This window comes from Microcaecilia unicolor, chromosome 2, assembly GCF_901765095.1.
Source record: "Microcaecilia unicolor chromosome 2, aMicUni1.1, whole genome shotgun sequence".
In the NCBI taxonomy this organism is placed as follows: Eukaryota; Metazoa; Chordata; class Amphibia; order Gymnophiona; family Siphonopidae; genus Microcaecilia; species Microcaecilia unicolor.
Genome location: NC_044032.1, coordinates 84,140,988 through 84,167,221, shown reverse-complemented (window position 1 = coordinate 84,167,221; position 26,234 = coordinate 84,140,988). Strand labels below are relative to the sequence as shown.

Sequence of the window (26,234 nt, the reverse complement as noted above, 5' to 3'; positions counted from 1 at the left end):
GGGAGCTCATAATCTTAAGTTTTTTGTACCTGGGGCAATGGAGGGCTAAGTGACTTGCCCAAGGTCACAAGGAGCTGCAGTGAGAGTTGAACCCAGGTTGCCAGGATCAAAGCCTGCTGCACTAACCATTAGATTACTCTTATGTTCTGCACAGCATTCCCACTGTTATTACCAACTACAATTCTACTGCATGCCACTCAACTGTTTCCAGGATTACATAAACCAGTATCATAAATAAAAGCATCTTGTTTCAAATAACCAGACCTTTCTCACTGCATGGCACATACAAACCAGCTCTCTCTGCCCAGATATACCAACACCATTAACAGGAGGGAGGATGAAAGAGTGAAATTAATTTTGTATCTTAAAAATGTTTGCCACTATGGCTCTCTCTCCTCCTAGCAAACTGTACTATAGCTGGACCACTTATGTAGAATGTATTACCTGGCCAGCTGCGTCTGAGTGCTAGTATTTTGCAATTTAAGAAATTGTTAAAAACACAGCTTTTTGTACAAACTTTCTTTACCCGATTGCTTATTGTTGGTGAGCTGTTATTAAAGGGAGAGTATATACATCTAAACCTTGATGATGAGTTATAATGATGAAGATTGTATGTGGCACTATTGTTTTGTCTGATGTTTATGTATTTTTATGGTAGCCGCTTAGAAGTTTTAAAAATAAATAAATTTAAACTCATAGCCCCCACATCCATAATATACCTGGCAACAACAACAACAAAAAACAATCATCAAATATTAGCTATAAAACACACATCAAGTGACAAAAACAAGATAATAAAATTGTGCAACATAATACATATGGATTTTTTACTGACTGACACGTTACTAATATATCTCAAAGTCTGGCAGTATTGTCTGTGAAAAAGAACATACATCACTCATCTACAAAACTTTAAATAATAAATCCCAAGGCCCAACATTAATGGTAAACTTTTCCACCGAGCTTGCCCTAGTTCCAATTTCTTGCATTACTTTCAAAAGGAAGTAAAGAATGATAAATCATATATGGCATCAGCATTGCATACAAATGAACAGGAGCATCATTGTGCTGTGATTTAAAAAGTAAAACCAAAACTTTAAATGTATTCAAGGCTTGGAAACAAGGAGTGGCACAATCATATTTAGCACAGTATGCACTGCAGCCAGGACAAGATTGATGCACAGGCAAATGAGGCACATGTCTAGGGTCCAAGTGTTTAGGAAAATCCTGTCAGACATGCTTATTCAGGATTCCCAATGCAATTTCTACCTATGAGGTTTTTCCAGAATTTAAATCTATTAAGAACTGGTTAAAAGACAGAAAACAGAGTAGGGTTGAATGGTCAATAATCTCAATGTAAATAGTGCAATTCCCCAGGTGTCTGTCCTGGGAATGCAGTTTTTTATGTATTTATAAATGATCTGGAAAAAGGAATAATAAGTGAGGTGGTTAAATTTGCTGACAACACCAAGTTATTCAAAGTTGTTAAATCACAAGAGGATTGTGAAAAACTGAAAGAGGACTTTATGAGACAGAGACTGGGCATCCAAATGGCAGATGACATTTAGTGTAAACAAGTACAAAGTGATGCATGTAGGAAAGAGGAACCCAAACTATAGCTAGGTGATACAAGGCTCCACATTAAGAGTCACCACCCAGAAAAAAAAGATTTAGGTTGAAACCCTCTGTTCAGTGTGCAGCGGCAGCTAAGAAAACAGAGATTTATTAGGAAAGCAATGGAAACAAAAATGAGAATGTTATAACGCCTTTTTATCACTCCATGGTGCAACCACACCTAGAATATTGTGTGCAGCTTTGGTTACCACATCTCAAAAAAGATATACCAGAATTAGAAAAGGTACAGAGGAGGACAACAAAAATGAGAGGGGACAGGACGACTTCCCTATGAAGAAAGGCGAAAGAGGCTAGGGGTCTTCAGCTTGGAGAAATTATAGCTGAGGGGAGATATAATAGAGGTCTATATTAAGTGGAGCAGAATAGGTAGATATGAATTGCTTGTTTACTCTATCCAAAAATACAAAGACTAGGAGGCATGCAATGAAGTAGTAGTACATATCAAACACATTTTAGAAAATATTTCTTCACTCAACAGATAATTAAACTCTGGAATTCATTGCCAGCGAATGCAGTAAAAACAGTTAGCTTAGCAGGGTTTTTAAAAGGTCTGGACATGTTCCTAAAAGAAAAGTCCATAAGCCATTAATTAATATGAAATTAGGAAATCCACTGCTTATTCCTGCGATAAGTAGCATAAAACTGGTTTTACTCTTTCAGGATCTTGCCCTGTCCTGCACACCACCCCCCCCCCCCTCTCCCTTTGATCAGCCTTGCCCCTATTCTTTCTTCCTCCATACCAAGCATCTCTTTTCTGTCTCTCTGTCCCTATACTCTCTTCATGCCCAGTATCTCTTCTCTATCTCCTTGTCCATCCCCTCTCTTCTCGTCTTCTCACACTCCCCACCCTGGGGCCAGTATCTCAATTCCCACTCTCTCCCACCCACCCACACACACACAGCTCAATACGGCTCCCTCCTGGGTCTTCAGTGTCTCTCCCCCATTCTTGCTGGACCAGCTTGAGGTGGGGGGGAAGAGAGAGAGAGACACTATCCCTCCCCCTCTTCCCATCCAGCACCTCTTTCTGTTTCTGTCCCTCCTCCTATGGTCCAGCAGAGCAGCACTCAGATCTCTCTCCCCAGGTCAAGCACCTCTCCCACCCCCTTCACCCACAGATCCAGCATTTCTCCCCTTTCCTTTCCCCCCCTCACAGTTCAATCATCTCTCCCTCCCTCTTCCCACTGGTGCTGCTAAGATGCCTTGATCGCTGCCTCAGGGCATCAATCTTCCCTGTGATGCGTCCTGCCTCTTCTGATGCAACTTCCTGTTCCACATTGGCAGGACATATCACAAGGAAGACCAAGGCCCCGAGGCAGCTCCTTTTAAAAACAGAAATCAAGGCACCTTAGCAGCACCAGTGGGCTGCGCAGAGTGGAAGGGAGAGAGAGGAGAAGAGCCGACGGCAAATGGAGCAGTCCTGAAGCTGATGGCAGCTCAGGTTCCAGTGCCTTGCCCTATACGCTGAAGCTGCTGGCAGAATTCAAATTGTGGAGGTCACGCCTGCTGCTGAGGAGGCTTAGTCTCCCGTGCTTCTTGTATGGGGCGCCCATGGCACCTATTTTGTACACATAAAAGCCCACTGAGTGCATAAAACGTCGATCTACAGGCTCAAGTATTTTATAAACCTATCCCTTATATGGGCAAAATGCTATATGGAGGGTAGAATCGACTAAAGGGGTCTAGAACGATTTGGAGGTAGAGCATGCCTAATAAATCTTTAATTGATATAAAATTCCAAGGCCTGGAGGATATTTACTTATTAATAGGCCTAATTACGCTATCAGATTTCTGTAGTGGGAATTAACAGTAGCACCTGGTCTTAGGAGTTAACTTTCATTGATTTTTTAGAAAATATACCTAGTCATAGTACTATTATGATAGAGATGGGTAGCTGGGTAAGCATGACATATAAATCTGCTAATGCTCTCGGACTTCGTCAATACCGAGATCTGTGGGGAAGAACTCAGACTCTGTTCTCACAACATTGCTCTAAGCCTGGGCAGTAAAAAATATATGTCGTCTGGGAAACATACAAGGGACGGGGGAGGGGAGAGGGGAGGGGAGGGGAGGGGGGAAGCAGGGTGGGAAGGGATAAGAAATAAATGATGTGGAGATCAGATGGATAAAGAGTTATTACATGTTGATGTATATAAAGTTTCATTATATATATTTGTATAGAACGGTTTGGACGGAGATATAAGCTGTATGGTGACTGACTCCTCATGTAATAAAAATATTTTCAAAAAAAAAAAAAAGAAAATAAATAGGTTTAAGCTGAAAGTTCTGTTATTAGTAAATCAGACTTAGGACAATGCATTTAAATTGCATCTACCTGAAACAAAGTGGTTTTTGGCAGAGCCATGTAAAGGGTAACATGTGAAAATCATGAGTATGCATTTCTGTTAACAATAAAAGGTAGATAAGCATATTAGCTGATCATTAAACAGCTGGTCCTGCCTTCCTGGCAATCTGAACCTTGACTCTGAATGACAGTGTGTAGGGTAAATGAAGGAGAATCCTTTAACCAGGTCTAGGTATTGCACCACCCTTTCCTTTAGTGTTTGTATTGAATCAAAACATTTGCCAACATCAAAAGCAGTTTTAGAATGGCAAGTGCCTGATACACTATGAGATAACTGAAAACTATGCCTGTGCTTAGATTTTCTACTGCTTTTCAAGAAAGTGAAATTATGTCTTACCCAATAATTTCCTTTCCTTTAGTCAACTGCATCATTCTGAATGGGTGAGTGTTATCCTCTCCTACCAACTTTGTCTTTTCCAGTGAACCAGCCATTATAACCAGTTGGTATTCAGGGAAATCTCTAATATGCATCTGCCAAAGCAGCAGAAGGACCCTTTGTAATGCACACCCATGCCCCATTAACCACTGCAGCTGCAATAAACATCAAGCAAGTATAAACCACTAGAGAGTAGCACTCGCTACCTTGCATCTCCAAGAGCCCTGGGCCTTAGTCTGAGGGCAGGTTTCAGAAGAATGAGGTCGACTAAAGGAAAGGAAATGATCAAGTAAGACAATTTACCCTTTCTTGTCGTCTGGCTGCACAATTCTGAACAAGTTGGAAGTACCCAAGCAGAACTGCTGGGTGGGGAAAACAAAGCCCCCTTAGGGCAGCTCTGTCAAAGTCCAAGCGGGCCCTGGTGAGCACAAAACTATGATGCTTCACAAAGGAATGGAACAATGACCACATCACAGCAATACAGATTTCCTCCAAAGTGACCTTCAAGGCCTCTTCGCCCATGAGGTTGCCTGAGCCCTTGCAAGTGGGCCTTCAAACCTGAAGGCACTGGACGATTACTACATGGAACAGTATGAAGTGATGATTAGACAGATGAAATTCACTGATCTCCAAGTATCAGAGCAATGCCTGCCGGTCATCTAACTTGTGCAGTTGCTAATCCAAAGGATCAGAACCCCTCTCCAGAACGGAGGGCAAACTGACCTCCTGATTTACATGGAATGCCGAAACCAGCTTGGGCAGAAAGGAAGTAACCGTGCCAATAGACAAAGAATCCTCTTAAAAGGAGAGGAATGAGTCCCAACAATACAACGCCTGCAACTCCGAGACTCTCTGAGCCAAGGTGATCACTACAAGGAAAACAGTCAAAGTTAGGTCATTAAATAAAGAGGCATAACAAGGACTTGAAGGGAGCCCCAGAGAGCATATGGAGGACAAAATTCAGGTCCCAGGAAGGACACGACACAAATGAGTGACCCCCTTCAAAAATCGTGCCATTTCCCCATGCATTGCCAGGGAGAGGCCTTTCACTCTGCCCACAAAACTAGAAAAGCCCACCTGGGCTTTAATGGAATTCAACGCCAGACCCTGTTAAAAAAAAAAAAAAACCCCAAGGCATCCAGAATCTGTGCCTTCCAAGGAGATGGTGTCTGCTCAGCATACCAATTCTCGAAAACCTTCCAGACACACACATAAGCCAACAACATGGAAGACTTCCGGGTCTCAAGCAATGTAGACACAACCACTAGCAAATAAACCCCCCACATTTCTCTAAGCGTCCCACTCAAGGGTCAAACCATATACCCTGGGTAGAAGAAGCGGCTCAGCTACCAACAGCAACACCAGGTCTACATGCCACGGTCAATGGGACCAATCCAGAGCTACAAGAAGAGCAAGATTAGAATGGCGCTATTCTATGCAACAGTCAGCCTAACTGAAGCCAAGGAGGGAAGACATACAGGGGCTCCTTTGCTGGCTACTGCTGGACCAAGGTATCATTCCCCTGCAAGGCTGCCTCCTTCCAACGACTGAAGGAGCACTCCATCTTGACACTGGAGCATATAGCCATCAGGTCAAAAACTAGTGGACCACATCAGTTCTGGATGAGCTGAAAGACCTCAAGCCCCAGCTCCCACTCCCTAGGATCCAACTGACAGCAACTGAGAAAGTGTGACTGGTCATTGTACTGACCCCCAATATGCACTGCAGACAGAGTCTGAAGATGCCTCTCCACCCAAAGGTAGAGGCTTGCTGCTTCCTATCTCAATGGAATTCCACTTACACTCTGTGTTCAAAGTGCACCATTTTATATTGGTTTTAGTATTGTAAACCACCCTGACATGTCTATTCAGATAGGGCGGTATAGCAAATTTTAATAAACATAAACACTGCCTGGCTCCTGGTGCCACCTTGCTTGTATATGTAGGCCACCACCATGGCATTGTCCATCATCACCGAGACTGCTTTCCCTCAAAGCAGAGGAAGGAATTCTACCAAGGCCAAGCAAACCACCAGGTATCAACGACGATGCTTCAAGCAGGGATACGTCCCCTGGGCTACTTTGCCTAAGTAATGAGCTCCCCAGCCGAGGAGACTCACATCAGTGGTAACCAACACCCACTGTAGAGAGTCCAGCAAAACCCTTCAAAGGAGGTGGAAGGGACTGAGTTGGCGCAAACTGGCTAATCATCCAGGTAAGGATGCACACGGATGCCATAGGACTTAAAATGGGCTGCTGCCGCTAACACCACCATCACCTTGGAAAAGGTGCAGAGGGCCGTGGCCAGCCCAAAAGGACAAAGCTCAAAACTGGAAATGATGCCCAAGCACACAAAAGCGGAGGTACCACTTTTGATGATCCACAATGGAAATGTACAGGTAGGCTTCCGTAAAGTCCAAGGATGTCAGGAACTCACCTGGCTGAACAGAGGCAATCACTCACCAGAGTGCTTCCATGCAGAAGTGCTGTACCCGAAGGCAAGCATTCACTCCTTTTAGATCCAGGATGAGACGAAAGGAGACTCCCTCATTTGAGACCATGCAATAAATGGAATATTGCCCCAAACTCTTTTCTAACAGGATGGGTTCCATCACTCCCAAGACAAGTAAATGTTGCAAAGCTAAGAACAACAGCCTGCCGCTTTAACTCCAAGCCACATGAAGATACCAAGAAGGTGTCTAGAACGGCACAAGTGTGTCAGCATTAGCCTAACTGAGGCGCTATGGCCTACTCTGTCAGCCAAAGACCTCTGAAGAGCAGCTTTGAAATTTCCAACTCCCTCCTAGTCTGATCCCTGGAAATGTCAGTATAAGACAGAACACTTATGCTTCCGAGCAGTAAAACAAACCAGAACCAATGCTCAGGAAAAAGAATAGAAATAAACCACTGTCTCCATGAACTGTGCCTTCACAGAAATTCACACCTCCTTGGTAAAACTAAGCAAATCATATCACAAGCCAGTGCGTGGGAAAATAATTCAGCTATTTAAACCCAGAGAGGGACAAAGAAAAAGACAAACATACACAAGCATACATTCATACACACACACACCTTCACACCTACATCCACACACATCCCCTCCTAACTGCAGCTATTCCACACCAGCACAGACGTTCATTCACTGACAGACATCAGGCAGACCCTGAGACACAGAAGCAGTGTTGTATTATCTTTCTGCCCTAAGTGCTGTAAGCCTATTTCTAGATAAAATACCTTTTGCCAAGCCACCCTTGTGTGTTCTATTATTGTTCTACCAAACCCACTGCCCCTAAGAAGTGAGACCAAAAAAAGGGAATTCAGAATCAGAATTCAGAATCAGACCAAAGCCAAAATCTGACCTCTGAGGCCATAATGGACAAGGTGGACTACAGGGACTATCCTTTTCTGACCATCTCCAGAACCCACTGATCTGAGGTAATGCAAGCCCACTTGTGGAGGAAGAGGGTCAACCTGGCCCTATCAGAACCGAGGGGCCCGGTGAAACCCCATTGGGCAGACCAGGCTGCTACAGATCAGCTGGAGGGGCCAGAGTCACCAGCTCTTTTGGGCCTATGAAAGCAGCTCAGTCTTAAGGGCCTACCTGAATCCAAGGCCTGGAGCACAGAGTGCCTAGCCGGCTGAAACTCGCCCACTCCCCTGGAGCGGCCTCTAGCAGTAGAGGACCTCAGAGCTCTTTTGCCTCAGCTCAAGGAGACGGAAAAGGAATGCCTCTCCCCATATACTTCGCCAACTTCTCCAGGTCCTCCCCAAACAGCAAGTGCCCCCTTAAGGACAGCTGACTGAGAAGCTTATTGGAGGCCACATTCACCAAAGAGGTGGCCGCTGACTGGGAGGAAAGATGGGCCAAATCATACAGGATGTCTGCCAGGAAAGCTGTGCCAGATTCCAGACAAGAAACAGCTGAGAACTCCAGCAGCTGCTGCAGTCAATGAAGCATAGCCCTCACCACATAGACACCAGAGATGGCAGCCTGAATGTCAGATGTCCCAAAGGCAAGGCGAAACTACTGCTGCTCCTCATGCTTACAGTGGAGCTCACAAAGAGCCAAACCTCCTTGCACGGGAAAAGCGATCTTTTTGGCGACTGTAGTGACGAGCGCGTTCACCTTAGGGTATGACCAGTACCTCTCCATATCCTCAGGGGCAAAACTGTACAGACAATCCTGGGCCCTAGCCCCCTTAAGAGTCCCATCTGGGGACTCCCACTCCATCAGCATAATTCAAGGAAGGGCTTTGTGAAGCAGAAAATGCCTTGGGGGCCACATGAGGCCCTCCAATAAAAGAATCCCCCCTCAGATGGGAAGCTAAAGGCTCCCCTACAGACCCAAGGGCCCTGTGACCTTGTCTACGAGACGCAAAATTGCCTCCCAATGGAAGAGCTAAATTACATAGGACCGCTCCTCTTCCTCCTCCCTTAATCCTCCTCAAAATCAGAATCTGAGGGAGACTAAGGGTCCAAGAGACCCTACTGATCCTCCGGGATCCATCTGAAACCATAAAGAGCGTCGGAGGGCCCCCAGAGTCTTTTGGACCCCAGAACAGGACACTGACCAGGAGTCTCTAAGCCCCTAAGGGAATAAAGCTAAACCAGGCAGACCCAAATAATTTTTTTTTGTTGTATACCTGGGAGCTGCAGGGGAGCCCAGAAAAGAGAACACCCAAGCAGAATGTACGGGTATTGAGGGGCAGGTATGGGGATGAGTATCCACACCCTTCTGGCAGAGCACCATCAAACGCCTCACCCAGTGGATGCTAGAAAGCACGACTGGAGGTAGTGGAATGCAGCTATGCACTCAACCAGGTCCAGTCTAAGAACCAGTAACGTAGGAGTGGCTATTAGTCTCAACCTCGCTGTGCGGTCTTGGCCAGCACAGCACAGAGAAAGGCCAGGGACCAGGAGCACAAGCCTAACAAAGTACCATCTGCTAGAAAAATACTGGAGATTTTCCTGAGCACCAGCAGGCTATACTGGTAAGTTCACTGGAAAAGACCAGTTTTTTTACTCCACCTTCATCTACTGGAAGGAAGGGATAACACCCACTTGTTCAGAACAATACAGCCAGACAACAAGGAATATTGTATTGAAACTACCTGAATCCTTGACTGTAAGAGCTAGCCCAATAACTTAGGAGCCAGTCCCTCCTGACTAGAGGTGTGCACAGGAACATAACCTGGTCCCCAACCCCAGTCACTTTTTTGCCATCCCCACCCCATCCATATTCTTCCCCATTCCCAATCATATTGCTACCATCCCCGACCCCAACTCGCATTAGAGTGATCTTGTAAATTCAAGTAAAGCATTATTATTAACACTATGTGAAGCGAGTAAAAAAATCAAGCAAACAAGTAGGTATGCACCGATAAACAAGCTGTTTTTTTAAATATCAAAGTCCACAATGTTCTTGCTATTCCACCAAGTTGACAGTCAAATAGATCTGGTTTCTTGTTGGATTAAATTTTAAAAACTGCTTTTGAAATCACTGGTACAAATATTTACCTGGTTTAACAGGTTGCTGGCACCAGAGTACTTGATGAGTCTGAAACATTCGCAGGCATGGCGTCTTCACAGTTTGCACTTTCAGGGACACCGTACTGCTGAAGAGGGGAGTTGAACAACTGGTCACTGCTATACGCAGGAAGCCCGCCATTGTGCCTGCACCTTCAACACGAGGGTTCACACTTCAAGAATCCTGCTGTCCTCCTACCACACATGAAGAAACCACAGAGAGTCAGGAAAGGTTGTGTCTTCCTTCCTGAAGAGCTAGAAATCATTATTTTTTATTATTATTATTAGATTCTTTATATACTGTCTTTCTACAGCACTACTAAAGTTATTTATATAATACATATAGATACTTCATGTTAAACTCTATACATAAGAAATAGTTTTAGAGGAGACTCTTGAATGGAACACTAAAGACCTGATTCACAAAGGCTTTACATATTGAGTTTGTGAAATGGAATTAAACTATGGTAGTCTTTTACTGTTACATTCAAGCTTTTAAGAATACAAAAAGTTACACAACATATACTGCTATGTAATTGTTTTATACAAGTTAACTATACTTTTTCTTCCCTACAATCTTCTTCCAGCAATTAAGATTCTGAAATGTTACTACCTAGCACAGTATACCCAAACTCATGGGTATAGACGGCTCAGATTGGAAATGAGAAATTGTAGCATTTACACTGAAGTAGACAGCACCTCCTGAAAAGTCCCTGCAAAAACTGCCTCTTTTACTTCAATGGTTGTATCATATCTTGCACTCCTTTTAGACTTTGTGTGTTTAACCTTTTTAATGAAAATGTTCAAGTTTTAGAGACACACTATGCAATAAAGCAATAATTGGCACCTGCTTACAACTCTGATGTAGCAACATAGATAAGTAAACTGAGATAAGAGAAATAGAACAGCAGCTCAAAGACATGTCTTGCTAAACAGATGTGCACTGAGCAACACAATACATTCAGTAACAGGCTTCACCCTAAAGCACATTAGGTTTTCTTTACAGATATTGTTAATACGTACAGCAAGAGTGTCCTCCTATGCACTCTGGACATGGGATACTATGGGAGGAAATAAATACACAAAAAAATACATAACCCTTCTATAAACATCAAATTCATCAACTGCTAAGTATACAATTTCTTTATGTGACAAAATATAGACATGAAGTCTAGGCAGCCATTTTAAAGATGTGGCATCAGCGAGAGGATCAGTGGCAGCGGGCAGGAAAGAGTGAGGATCTTTCCTGCACCAAGAAAGCCACTATACCACCAAGGTGCATTGAGGTATGTGCAGGGAGGGCACCCTGAGGCACAGGGGAGGGAAGGCAAAGCTCAGCTGGGCTCATCTATACTTCTGTGGGAACCAACCTGGGTCCATCCTCGTGGGATCTCTGTGGAACTGGATCCATCCCCACGGGATTCCCACTATCCCTGTTCCCGTGCAGCTCTCTAGACTTAAGCCATCATTCTTCCACAGCACTGCCACTTTCCCAATTGTGCTTCTACCATAAGTTATAAAAGCCTGCTGGGAAGAAACTGCTTCAAAGTCTTAATTCAATTGTCTACTTATTTATGCCTTTAGGCTCTCAGATATCAATCTCCTTGCAGAACATCAGGTTTAGTAATATGACTCTTTTTGTGGGTTGGAGAATTGATCACCTGTGTGAATTCTACTGCTGTTGTCATGTCCAGGAAGACAGCTGTAGTGGTATCTGGGGTGTCCATATGTAGTTTCAAGTATCCCATGATCACTAACCTAGAGAAACCCAGCCATCTCTTTAATGAAATTGAGATTTTGCAAACATGATGTGCTAAAAGGTGTTCAATATTTATTACATTTGTACCCCGCGCTTTCCCGCTCATCGCAGGCTCAATGCGGCTTACATAGTAACAAAAGAATACAATCTGCAGTATCAGAATCAACAAAGGAGGTATGTGATAGGACAAATGAACAAGGAGTAAATGGGATAGAAGAGGTGTGAGAGAAAGGATAGGGATAGGTAAGGAGTTGGGGCAATAAAGGAGAAGTTGGGAAGAGCATGGACCATTGGTCATAAAAAACCCCGATCCAACCTTGATGTATATTTGCGATTTTTTAATTTTTCTTGTTGCTTTTGTGTGAAAAATACCTTTGTACAACAAACGCTCTCCACCACACTGTTAAAGTTGTCACATATAAAGTGAACTTAGCTTGACTTGACTTGGCTGCATTCGACCATCCCCGACAGGTATCCAAACCCAACGGACCTGTTTCATCGTAGGGTTTCTTCAGGGGATAATGGATACCGAGACCCTGTTTTCGAATTATGGTCGGTCAAGCCCTGGCAGTTCAGCTGAAAAGGTACTGTAGATACCTGTCAGGGACAGTCGAATGCAGCCAAATCAAGCTAAGTTCACTTTATATGTGACAACTTTAACAGGGGGGTTTTATGACCAATGATTAAAGTGAAGAACTGTGGTTAGAAAGATTCAGATTGTGATTTTTCCAGCCTCGGAGCAGGTGGCCACAGCTTTTTGAGGTCTTTTCCCCCGTTTTTTTCCATTTTAGGTGTCTAACTCATACTGACCAAAGCTCGCTTTGTGTGTTATCTTGATGATTATACGTGTACTAAGTGAGTTTCCCCTTATTTTTGTTGCTGGAAGAAGACAAATTGATGTACTTTGTTGAGGAGAAAGAGAGGCTTTCATTAGAGAAATCCTTTTTGTTCTTTAGGCCCATCACCCATCAATTTTGAAGTCAATGAGTGATGTGGCAATGCTCTCTGAATTCTGGTTAATAATTTTTGAGGGAATATTTCCCAATTGCTTGGGAAAAAAAAAAGTAAAGGTACTCAGACTCGTCTTCATCAGAGAATTACAGACCTATATCCTTATAATATTTTGGGGCAAAAAGTTTTGAAAAATTCGCTTATGACCTACTGCAAGACTTTGGAGTCCTTTTACTAAGTTGCAGTAAGCACTAGCATAGGCATGGCTTACTGCGGGACACACTCAGACATCCTGCAGTAATTTCCTGAACTGTGTATGCAAATCACACACTAAAAAACATTTTTATTTATCACAGAGGGGGCATTTCTGCGCTAATCAGTTAGCACAGCTGCATTAGTGCGTGAGCCCTTACCATCTATAAAATAGGCGCTCACATGCTAATATTTTTTAATGGCTGCGTGCTAATGGCAACATTAGTACATGGCCATTAATGCAAAAAATGGAAAGTTGTCCATTTTACTGCTGCACTAAAAATGGCCTTTGTGTGCATGTAAAACCCGCTTAGGAGCACGCTAAGGCCACTTTATACTACAGCTTAGAAAATATACCCCTTTGTGAACAAAAATGAATTACTGGATAATTGACAATTTGGTTTCCATTCTCAACATAATACTGAAACTTTGTTGATTTCTGTTGTTGACCAGATTATAATAGGACTAGTAAAAGAGGCCCGTTTCTGGAGCAAATGAAACGGGCGCTAGCAAGGTTTTCCTCCCCAACACCCCCCCCCTTCTCCCTCCCTCCCTACTGACCCCGTCGTCGTTCTGACGCCATTGCTCCGCCCTTGGTGTGTGACGCCATTACTCCGCCCTTGACGTCATCACGTTTGACGCGAGGGCGGGGCCCAAGACGGCGATTTCGGTGGCTTCACCACCACGAACCCTTCGAACCCGTTTTGATGACGGAAGTGAAGTCAGTGTCCTCAGAACGTTGAGGGTGAGTTTTATTATATAAGATTTGATAAAAGAGGTTGCTACATCTTAGTGACATTAGATACTTCTGCTGCATTCTATGCAATTGGCCACACAATTCTTTTTTTTTTTTTTTTTTTTTGCTTATCCAGTTTTGTTTTAAAGCTTTGTTTGCTTCATTTTTAGATTCATCTAAATTTTGTTTCAAATAATTCACAGGAATCATGTTTTGTTGCTTCTTGTGGGTATCCCACAAGGTTCAACGCTTTCAGCAAATCATTAGCTTGCTAAGGTCTCCAATTTCAAAATTATGCTGATGATATCCAATCTTTTTTTTTAAGATAAGATAAATGAGTTAATTATGTCACTGAGTTTCTAAAAATGGTTAAAGGCAAACAGATAACGTTTGAATATGGCAAAAAAAGAAAAAGAAAAAAAAAGTTTTGATTTGTCTGACCTTCCTTCAATGGGTATATCACAAAGATTTTCCACTGACTGTGTGGATATCTGCCTCACCTCTGTAAAATGATCCAGACCATCCTTTATGAATTACAGATTTGTAAGACGATTATGAGATTACCTGTCATCACCATTATATATTGTTTAGTAGAAGAGTCACGTGATGCACTGAGGGAAACAAGAGGCGTGTCTGGATCGCTCAAAGGCCTTCTGGACTTACCCACATTGGAGTATGCTCCTTTTTGTACTGCTGCAGGAACTTTACATGGACAAATCTGTTAAAAAATCGGGAGGTGACATGTCCGGAAAAAGCCCAAAAAGAGAGAAAGAAAAGCTATGTGAGAGAGACAGCAGCACTGCGGATCCTGTGGCGCCATCGGTGCCCACATTTATTCCCTTACAGCTGAATCAACCTGACGGAGGAGGTGGGCAAGGAGTTAGCCCCGCTTTGAAAAGCCTTCGGGACAACTCACGAATTTTGAGTTGCCCATAGCAGAGGTTACCTGCCGTGCGGGAGCCTTGGAGCAGCGGGTGTCTGAGATAGAGGATGCATCACATAAGGGGGACAAGGTGCTGGAAGATCTGCAAAAGCACTTTAAACAGTTGGCAGAGAAAACTGAAAAGCTGGAAAACCATTCCAGCAGAGGGAGCCATAGGATCATATGGCTCCCTGAACACTTACCTGAACGACATCTCCCTTCTCTACTCGAGCGCTGGTTAGCTTCCGAATTTGCCCTATCGGACAGCATAGGCTCACTCTGTACAAAGCGAGCACATCATGTTGGTCAAGTGCAAAATGGCCGACAGCAACTATGTGTTGCGATTCTTAAACTTCACAACTACGGGGAGTCACGTGATGTGTTAGAGGGAGCAGGACGCGTGCTTTGCTCTCTCTGAGGGAAATCAGGCCCAAAATTGCTATTTGACCCGAAAATCGGATCCAGAGTGACCTTAATTTGTTGGGGCATAAGGGGACCGCATGGACAAATTTGTAGAATCCTCCCCGAGACCTATGGCGAGCAGAAGCGCTAAACGGGAGAAAGAAAAACCACGAGCATGCGACGAGCCGCCAGAACGTAAAAAACCGCTAAGCGGGAACGGAGGGTTTACAAAAGAACAACTTGAGCAGCTTACCGCCGCGGTGGAAGCAGCTTTGGAACCACGACTCGCCAAACTTTCCAACCAGTTCGCTAGCTTTGAAGCAGCGCAACAAGCTCTTGAACGCCGGACTGGAGAACTCGAGCAACGGGTCTCAGACCTGGAAGACGCAGCGGCATCCACCCCCCAGGGTATTGAGCAGCTTCAGCAAACAGTAGCCTCCCTATCGGCGAAAATGGACGACTTGGAAAACAGATCACGGCGCTCCAACTTACGATTGATTGGGATTCCGGAGTCAGTGGGAGACAGAGTACTTGCGGCTGAGCTGGAAACTTGGTTAAAAGCGGAATTCGCGCTATCAGACCACGCGGGACCATTAAGCCTGGAGCGGGCACATAGAATCGGGAGGCCCCAAGATGGCCGTGCAGGACCGCGCACGGTGATCATTAAAATACACAATTACATCCACAAGGTGGAAATCCTTAATGGCTTTCGGATGAAACGCGAAACTACAAATTTTAAGGGTGGCGCAGTGCGCATCTTCCAAGATTACTCGGCAGCGCTTCAAGAGAAACGAAAGACATTTTCGGCCACGTGCAGCCGCCTCCATGATCTGAACATTCATTTCATGCTGATCTACCCCGCTATTCTAAAGATAAAGAGGAATGGAAGCTGGCAATCTTTTACCTCAGCCTCTGCTGCAAGAGAATTTGTGGCTGGACTCGAACACCAAGGATCCAACAACCAAGAGGAGCCTCCTGTGTGATGAACTATCTGGTCTCTGGCTACAAGGGCTAGGACTCTGGCATTTGGGCATGATAAGTAACAGTAGCAGTGATATCTATAGAGGATACGTTAAATGTACAAAAATGCTTGTTTCATATATTAGGGTCTAATGTTATTGCTTGTTAGGGCGTGGTTTTCCCCAAAACATCTAGGTGATTCCACAGTTGTGTGTCATGTGGGGGTTGGGGGTTGAGGGGGGGAAGGAAGGGGTATGGGAGGAGGGTGGTCTGGGGCACGGGGGGGAGGGAAGGGAAGAGCACATGGGGTTAATAGAGGGAAGGGATAGGGGGAGAGTTATTAATCATTGTAAGTTCATGGTGAGAGTGTGTGAGTACATGGGTGAAAGGCGGATGCCATCAATTGTGGATTTGGATCCTGGAAGGGAATCCCTGCTCCGTGTGGAGGTGGATCCCCCGGGGGGAGGGGCTGGCCCCTGGGGGTGGCTAATGTACATTACCGCTACCATAGTCAATGAAACCCCGGTGACTGGCTGACCACTCACAGTTTAAAATAGCTTCTTGGAACGTTTCAGGGATCACGTCACCGGTGAAGCGTTATAAAATTCTGACACAGTTGAGACGAAAGGGCGTCACAATAGCATGTCTCCAGGAGACCAAGCTCACGGACATAGAACATCAGAAATTGAAGCAGCTCTGGGTAGGCGAGTGCTTTTACTCCTCCTCGGGGGGTAAGAAAAGTGGGGTTGCCATACTGATTAAAAAAGGCCTTCCCTGTCAGCCCAAACTGGTTTATAAAGATACTGAGGGTCGAATAGTATTGCTACAGTTGAATTACCAGGGCCTGAAATTCTATTTATGCGCAGTGTATGGCCCCAATGACTACAGCCCAACCTTCTTTCAAACACTTACATCATTGGGGTTCCAACATGCAGACGCTCCTTGGATATGGGCAGGGGACTTCAATCAAGTATTGAATCCGGCCCTGGATAGATCTTCTCCCAGGGCGATCCCAGGGTTAGGGAGCGGGAAGGGCATCCCGGCGCTATGTCACCAACTTCAGTTAGTAGATCCTTGGCGGGTGCACAATCCTACTACTCGAGACTATACACATCAGTCCAAAGTTCACCAAACCTGGTCAAGAATTGATTACATTCTAGTCTCCCAAGCATGGTATTTCAGGGTTAGGAAAGCAGAAATGGGACCGATGGCGATTTCTGACCATGCGATGATCTGGTTAGTACTGGACCTGGCTGTGGGCCCACCGGGGGTAAGGTCCTGGAGATTCCCATCATATCTACACCAGGACAAGCAATTTCTAGAGCACCTGCGGACAAAGTGGCAATTTTATATTGATACAAATGCTGACTCGTGTGACTCGTCCATTACATTCTGGGAGGCCTCTAAGGCTGTCATGAGAGGGGAGGTGATTGCGTATCTAAGTGCGAGGGCCAAGAGACTAGCTTCAGGGGTACTCCGCTTAGAAGAGGAGTATAGGCAATCAAAAAAAAAGTATATCGCGCTCCCTTCCCGCGTAAATAAAGAAAAAATGGATGCTTCCCTGGTGGCACTCAACTCCCTTCTCCATGAACAAGCCCAGAAACATCTATTGGCAGGCAGGCTAAAATTTCAATGTTTTGGTAACAAATCGGGTAGATTATTGGCAAGAGTAGCACGGTCGTATAAACCGCGTCAGTTTATCCCCACGATTGTCAATCAGGGGGGGGCCCGGGTCTCCACCCCACAAGCCATATTGGATGGGTTTCGATCCTTTTTTGAGGACATGTATGCCACGGGTGACCGCGAACTTGGGCCCTCGCCATGGGATTATCTTGAAGATGCGGGGATGCCTAAGTTGAGGGTAGAAGTACAACAGGCGCTATCTGCTCCAATACAAGGGGTAGAGGTGCAAAAAGTCATCAAGACATTGAAGTTGGGCTCTGCTCCTGGGGCTGATGGATTCTCTAATGAATACTTCAAAATTTTAGCACCTCAGATCTGTGGCCCCATGGTGGCTTATTATGATGAGGTGATAGAGAGGGGGTACTTTTCTAGGGGAGAAAATGAAGCCCTTATTACATTGATACCTAAACCTGGCAAGCCATCGGATCAGATGGAGTCCTATCGACCTATATCCCTGCTTAACGTGGATATAAAAATTTTGGCCAGAGTCTTAGCAGATAGGCTAGCAATCCACATTCCATCCCTAGTGGGGGAACACCAGGTGGGGTTTGTAAGGGGCCGACAAGCGGTCACTCATGTAAGAAAGGTGCTGCTAGCTACAGCCTACAGCCAGGTTGCTGGAGACCCCCTGCTTTTGGTGAGTCTCGACGCAGCCAAGGCCTTTGATAAAGTGAACTGGGACTACTTATTCCATGTCTTAGAGTTTATCGGAGTGGGAGGGCTGTTCTTGGCTGCCATAAAGACTCTTTATTGCAATGCTGCGGCGAGAGTGCTAGTAAATGGGCTCCGCTCAACCCCCTTCTCGGTGGCGAGGGGTACAAGACAGGGGTGTCCCCTTTCCCCACTGTTGTTCCTTCTGTATCTGGAGCCGCTTTTACGTACAATATTGAAGGATCCAGACATTAGGGGAGTGACATGCCGTGGGAGGGAGACGCGAGTGCTTGCCTTTGCGGACGACCTCTTTCTGACCCTCACACAGCCTTCCGTCTCAGTCCCCCATGTACTTGAGGTTATAAAGGAGTTCGGTTTTTTTTCTGGTCTTACTCTCAACTTACAAAAATCAGTGGCTCTGCCGGTTCAATCTGTGATAAGGGAGGAGTGGGCGGGGGAATTCCCATTCCAATGGGCTGAGGGGAAGGTTCGCTATCTGGGTGTGTGGATTACATCTGACCTGGCCAGGTTGTCCGCCACAAACTTAACACCAATGAGGGATAACCTTATGAATACTCTGCGGGGATGGAGGGGGCTTCCACTCTCGTTACAGGGCCGCATTGCTTTATACAACATGATCCTATTTCCTAAATGGACATACATCTTACAGATGCTACCACTTGTCTTGACCCACAAAGAAGAATTGTGGCTTCAAAAGCAGCTTAATGGGTTTCTATGGCAGGGAAAAAGAGCACGAATTGGGATCAAGACACTAATGCGACCACGGGGAAGGGGAGGATTGGGGCTTCTGGACCTGAAACTTTTCTCCTTAGCCAGCTGTATGCGCCATTTATCGGATTGGTTTAGATCCACTGAATTCTTCTCATGCACGGGGGTCGAGACTACCTTAATGGAACCTCTTCACTATGCATATTGGCTGCAGGCCCCCTCAGACCAACTTCCCCCCTTGGGCCCCTATCGAATCATTTTGAACCCTCTACGTAAAACATGGCAATGGCTCAGTAAAACTTTTAAATGGGACAAATCAGTGTCGCCCTTGCTGCCAATCCGGGGTAATCTGGCTTTCCCGGAGGGGGGGTCCTCAACTCTGTGGAGGAGGTGGTCTTCCCGGGGGATCCGCTTTTTATTCCAGGTGGTCACGGAGCAGGGAGGTATAAAACCGTTCCAATCCATATGTGAAGAATTTGGTTTAGACAGGGGTGACGCTTTTGCCTATTTACAGCTAAAACATTATGTGCGGTCACTGCCGACCAGTTCCTTGACTAGAGGGGTGTGGGAACGTCAGGATGAGCTGTTGGGGTTAGAGGCGCAGCTGAGAACTCCTCTGAAATATTATCATGGTTGCTTACGAGACTCTATGCCACCACTTGACATCACTTCTGTATGCACTCGGTGGAGTCAAGAGCTGAAATGGCGTCTAGAACCCCAACAGTTAGAGCTTTGTCTGAAGTTGATGTGCAGAGTGACAGAGAATGCGGCGTGGTGGGAATTGAACTACAAGTTCCTACTGCGCTTACACATCTCACCCCATAGGGCCTTTAGAGCAACTCTGAGAGAGTCAGATGATTGCCCCAAGTGTACTGGAAAGAGCGCCACTTTAGGCCATATGTTTTGGTCTTGTCCGCTGGTGCATTCTTTTTGGTTGGATATGGGAAAACAGGTATCAAGACTGTGGAAAATGCGATGGAAACCAGCCCCTGGCCAGCTGTTTGATGTGTTTTTAGTGCAAGGGCCCATGCCTGAGGGAATGAAAGATTTTTTGAAGAGATCTGTACTGATGGGGAAAAGAACTATCTTGCAACAATGGCTCAACAGGGAGGCCCCCTGCATAGCGCATTGGCGAGGCGCCATGATGCAGTGCTGCTCAGTGGAGAAGCAGAGGGTCCGTGATCTTGCCTCTAAGCGAGGAGACCATTTTTGCAAGATCTGGTCTCCGTATTGGGACACGCTCACTCCCATGGCAAAAAGTAGATTATTAAATTGTTAGGGGGATGGGGAGGGGTGGGGAGAGAGGTTGGGGGGGTTTATGCGGGGGGGGGGGGGTAGAGGGGCATAATTGACTAATGGAAAATTGTATGATGGCACCTTTATATATAGGCCTTATCCTGTTCCTATTATTCAGTGCAATGTTTGTGGTTTTGGCATATTGTACCGTGTTTTGTTGTGCCAATAAACAATATATAAAAAAAAAAAACTTCACAACTACGTTCACAAGATGGAGAGTCTGTGGGGCTTCAAGAACAAACAGGATTCGTTGCAGCATGATGGAGTTCTGGTTAAAATTTTCAAAGACTATTCCATGGCCCTTCAAGACAGGAGGAGATGTTTCAGCCCCATCTGTTCGACTTTATATGAGCGGAACATCCGCTTCATGCTCCTGTACCCTGCCGTTTTGAAGGTGTATCTGGAGGTGCTTGGCTCACTTATGATACTTTTTCTGCTGCACAGGCTTGTTGACTCAGCTGCAGAAGCGGGCAGAAGAAGACACTTGACTAATCCACCTTGCAACAGACTGTCTTCCTTGATTATCTGCTGTGCCATTGCTGTAGCTGATTATTTGTTCTGCACTGCCATCTTCGGGAATTTAATCCTGAAAAGTGAGAATTATACTTCCCCCCTTTTTTTTTTTTCTGCTGAGCATTTTATGTACTTGATATGTGCTTCTGTTGATATTTTGGCTTCTCTTTGCTGCTGTAGGTTGATCTTTGATTGACTGTTTTTCTCCTTTAGCAATATTTCCTGACAGTTTGGATTTTATGCTACTGTCAATACTAATTTGTACTGTGGAGGTTTGAGGGAGAACTTGTGTTACTGCATGTATGCGTGGTGGCAGATTGGATGGGTTACTTGGGGGTCTATGTTTGTGCAGAGGTGGGGACTGTGTGTATGAGAGGAGAGGGTTTGGGGAATATTGGGATCAGTGAGGCTGGTTACATCTGCTTCGATCGGTGATTTGGGGGAGAGTGGAGCCTTATGGGGTTTAAAAATGGAGAGGGGGGCTGAGCACTCTGGCTTTCTTCTATTTATTTGTCATGGCCTATTAGCTTTTGCTACAGGCATTGAATGAGTACAGGTCGCACACGGTTGCTTTCCTGGAATGTGGGCGGCATTCGTTCTCTTGTAAAAAGAAGCTAAATTCTTTCAGTGTTAAAATGTCTTGGGGCCGATGTCCCCTGCTTGCAGGAAACCAGACTAATAGATATTGAATATGTGAAGCTGCAACGTGGCTGGGTGGGGGAGGTATACTATGCATCCTCAGGGTCCCGTGGGGGAGGGGGAGTGGCAGTACTGGTCCATAAATCTTTGTTATGCTCTGTGGAGGTGTTGGGTAAGGATAAGGCGGGGCGGTATCTTCTGTTATGTCTATGGCTGCACGGCCGGGAACATATCTTTTCGGTCGTGTTTGGCCCCACCCTTTCTGAATCTGCTCTCTACAGAGAGTTGATAAAACAGTCTTCCTTTGTTGTAGGGGATATGAATGCAGTTATGGACCCGAACATGGATAGGTCTGTTTCTCGTGGACGTAGCAGGCCTCGGCGTGATGATGCTCTCTCCCATTTTGCCCATTTCCTCAATTCTGAGGATGCGTGACACCTGCTTCATTCAGCTGGGATTATACCCACCTCTCCAGGGTGCATGGCTCTTGGTACAGGTTGGACTATATTTTTGCGCAGCAAACTGGTTTTCCCCTGATCCAGTCAGCGGTCTTGGGCCATGGGGAGGTGTCTGATCATTCCCCAGTGTGGGTGCATATGTCCACGTCTGCCTTTTCTTTTTCACTCTTTTTGCGGATGGCATTTTCTGGAGTATTTGGCCCAAAATCTGGAGTTTGCCCAATACTTACAACAGCAGTGGAATGATTTTGTTGCCAATAACTGTGAACATGTGAATCAGTAGTTGTTGTTCTGGGATACAGCAAGGGCTGTCCTTCATGGGACAATTATTGCTTTTACTAGTGCTTGCAATCGTAAATTGGCAGCCAGGATTATTCAGTTGTAATCTCAATTGAGGCTGGCAAAATGGAGTATGTTCATCATCCTATGGTAGCTAACAAAGATATGTGGTTGTCGACTCAGACAGCATTTGAACACCCCGATTCATTAAAAAAAAAAAAAAAACACTAGGCACTTGCTTTACCGGAAATTTAAATTCCACAGTTACAGTAACAAAACCGGTAAATTGCTCACATGTTTCGTTAAAACCTGGGGAGGGTCTCACGATGTTGGCTCTTAGAAATAAACACGAGTCTCTAACTGGGTTGACAAAATTGAAAAAAGAGTAAGAAAACATTTCTGCAAACACTTTAAGCTCCTGGCTCTCCTATGGACCAGGCTGACATTGTTAACTACTTGGAACAGCCGGGGGTGCCGCAGCTTTCGTGGGAAGCAATGGACCTTTTGAATCTGCCTTTACGAGCAAAGGAATTGCAAAAAGCGGTGAAATCCCTAAAGGCGTTTAAAGCTCCGGAACCAGATGGGTATTCAAGGAATTTAACACCATTCTGCAACACCAGATTCTGGCACCTTTGCATGCTTAATATATAGCAGCGGCGGAGGCAGGGGCTTTTCCTTGTTATGACAATACTGCCCTTATCACACTCTTTCCTAAACCTAACAGGCCTCCTATCTCACCAGATTCTTACCTATTTCCTTGATCAACATGGACATAAAAATCTTGTCCCAGGTGTTGGCCGATAGATTGTCAGAATGCTTGCCACAGGTGGTGGGGAGTTGCAAAAATGGGTTTTGTGAAGCATAGGCAGTCTGTGACTAATGTGTGGCGGTTGTTGCTTGCTCAGTTATGCTGTCAGAGAACTGCTGAACCTTCTTTACTGGCGAGTCTAGATGCCAATAAGGCTTTCGATAAAATTTATTGGCCTTTCTGTTTTCTGTGCTATAGTATGTGGGTCTCCATGGTTGGTTTTTGGAGGTCATCTGTACTCTTTATGCACAGCCTACTGCACAGTTGTTGGCGAGCAATGTCCGTAAACCTGCGTTTTTTGTTGGGCGGGGCAAGAGGCAGGGATGTCCTTTCTCCTCTGCTATTTATTTTATCTTTAGAGCCCCTGTTTTGTGTCCTGCAGGCTGTGCCAGAGGTGCCAGCGGTTAATCTGTGCAGTGAACAGGTGAAAATTTTGCCTTATGCTGATGACATTTTAGCAGTTTTGATTCAGCCTGAGGCTGCTTTACAGAGCTTACTGAATTATATTGCACTGTTTGGACAGTTTTCTGGGTTTGTGCTGAACCTAAGTCCATGCTCTTCCGGTACAGTCTGAGATTCGAGAGGGTTGGCATGGTGAGTTTCCCTTGACATGGAAAAATGATGCTATTAAATATTTGGGGGTTTGGATCCTGGCTGACCTTTCTAAACTGTATGAGGTGAACTGGCAACTTTTGTTCTGAGACGTTCATTCTAAATTGTCCATGTGGATGGCTCATCCCTTGTCTTTGCTGGGCCGCATACATTTATTCAACATGATTCTGGCATTTCGTATCTTATATGAATTTCAAATGCTACTGTTACGAAACACCTGTCACACAGGGCTAACCCTGCGGCCACCTGAAGGGTCTGTCCCCAACACAGCTCAGGTCCACCTGTACCTGCCGCTTGTGCTCTACACTAGCACCCTCCTCCCACCGACTGGGTCACAACCGCCTCTGGGAGAGTCTCCCGCTTTCAAATTATCCCCAGTTATTTCTAGGTTACTGGAGACCGCATTCCCAGGGGTCCCACAGTAAGAGTGAACAATTGCATTTATTCTCATAAAATATTGAACCATGAACTATAAAACAGATAGGGAAAACTGCACACAACAGGTACCTGAAATAGTTAATCCTACCTAACATTTTATCACTACCTGAATAGTGACTGGAAAGTACAAGAAATATAGCTGCTCACCAGTTACAAAATATAACCAATCACAGGGTTTCAGCAGAGAGATCTTCCCCCCTCTACTTCTAAACTGAGACTAATTACCTCACAGTTAGGCAGGAAAAAGAAAAACGGACTGTCACTTCTGGTACAGCTTTAAAGAAACCAATTGCCCATCAGCTAACCAACCTGGAGAAATGAATATCAGCACCAAAACAATACAGTTCATGGGACGAATTGTCTTTGCATCGGTATCTGCAACAATATTTGTGGCTTGGTAAGAGGGCACAATTGCCCATTTCAATCCTGCAGAAACCGGTGCAACGGGGGGTTTGGGATTACTCAATATTTGCTATTTGACTATAGCTTGGGAGATGCACCGTATTCTGGACTGGTATAAAGGCACTACATATTTTACAGTGACTCCATTGGAACTAGGTTTGCTTCATCCAATGCGTATTAGTAGTTACTTACATTCTCTGAGGCGGGTGGGTTGTGCTATTTTACATAACAATTTTATTTTAAAAACTAGGAAGGTAGCATGGCAGTGGGTGTGTCGTCGGCACCACTTCTCAGCCAATGTTACGCCTTTTCTCGCCATCTGTGGGAACATGGCTTTTGCATCTAGGATGGACAATGTTGTGTTTCAGATATGCAGAGAGCAGGGCTTTTGTTTCTTACTTCATGTGGTGACGGAGGAGGGCAAAATGAAGTCCCTTCCTGACTTGAAGAAGGAATTTCAGTTACCAGCTAGAGACATCTTTGGATATCATCAGTTAAAGCATTATGTGGCTAGTTTACCTTGGCAACACCCGTGTGAAGACGTTCAAGAGACTATATCCGAGGCTTACACGATGGGGGATCATGACAGGGTCCTATCTTTTTATCACAGATATCTCCAGGACACTGCAGAAGTGGACTATAGTACACTGTCAACAAATTGGTCCCGGGATCTTCAGTGTGCTCTTTCTAGCACTTTACTGTGGGATTTTGTGCAGAACTCTCGTCCACGCTCTCATTACCTCTCGCCTGGACTACTGCAACTTACTCCTCACCGGCCTCCCACTTAGCCATCTATCCCCCCTTCAAATCTGTTCAGAACTCTGCTGCACGTCTCATATTCCGCCAGAACCGATATACTCATATCACCCCTCTCCTCAAGTCACTTCACTGGCTTCCGATCAGATACCACATTCAATTCAAGCTTCTCCTTCTTACCTACAAATGCACTCAGTCTGCTGCACCTCACTATCTTTCTACCCTCATCTCCCCTTACGTTCCCGCCCGTAACCTCCGTTCACAGGATAAATCCCTCCTCTCAGTACCCTTCTCCACCACCGCCAACTCCAGGCTCTGCTCATTCTGCCTCGCCTCACCCTATGCTTGGAACAACCTTCCTGAGCCCTTACTCCAAGCCCCCTCCCTGCCCGTCTTCAAGTCTTTGCTTAAAGCCCACCTCTTCAATGCTGCGTTCGGCACCTAACCCTTACCGTTCAGTGAATCCAGACTGCCCCAATTTGACTGCCCCTATTGGACCAACCGTTCACTTTCTATTAGATTGTAAGCTCTTTGAGCAGGGACTGTCTCTCTTTGTTAAATTGTACAGCGCTGCGTAACCCTAGTAGCGCTCTAGAAATGTTAAGTAGTAGTAGTATCCACAAGAATTCCTGCAGTGTCCATCATTGGGAGCTTCAGTATAAATTTGTATCGCGATTTTTTGTTTCTCCTAAAAGAGCTTGTATTGTGGGGTTTACCACTGGAAACTGTTGCCCCAAGTGTTCGGCAGCTGGAGCCTCCCTGTGGCACGTTTTAAATCTGCCTGCTACCTGTTTCTGAAAGCAACTGTTTGGCCGGATCACGACCTTATGGTCAAGCAAAGTATATTTGGACCCGAAAATTTTGTTTTGGGAGTACCATATTGCTTCACCTGTACCTAGAGGTATGCGTGGCTTTCTACTGCGGGCTGTGTTGCTGGCTAAAAAGACCATTTTGTTGGAGTGATTGTTACCCCAGCCGCCTAGTGCACAGATGTGGCGCTCCCAGATGTTGTACCAGATGCAGATGGAGAGGCTTGAGGTGCAAGATATTAGCTCTCTTGCTGGTCTTAGCTTTCAGCACGTCTGGGAAAA

At 45.3% G+C, this 26,234-nt stretch overlaps 1 protein-coding gene across 3 annotated transcripts in view; it reads right to left on the bottom strand.

Annotated features, from left to right (window-relative positions):
• Positions 1-26,234, bottom strand: part of NNT (nicotinamide nucleotide transhydrogenase) — a 244,119-nt gene that overhangs the window by 199,884 nt on the left and 18,001 nt on the right. For all 3 annotated transcript variants that reach the window (XM_030193107.1, XM_030193106.1, XM_030193109.1), the window contains exon 2: positions 9,889-10,092. In XM_030193107.1, coding sequence (XP_030048967.1) covers positions 9,889-10,039 — 151 coding nt within the window. In that variant the 5' untranslated portion in view covers positions 10,040-10,092. The remainder of the gene's footprint in view (positions 1-9,888; positions 10,093-26,234) is intronic.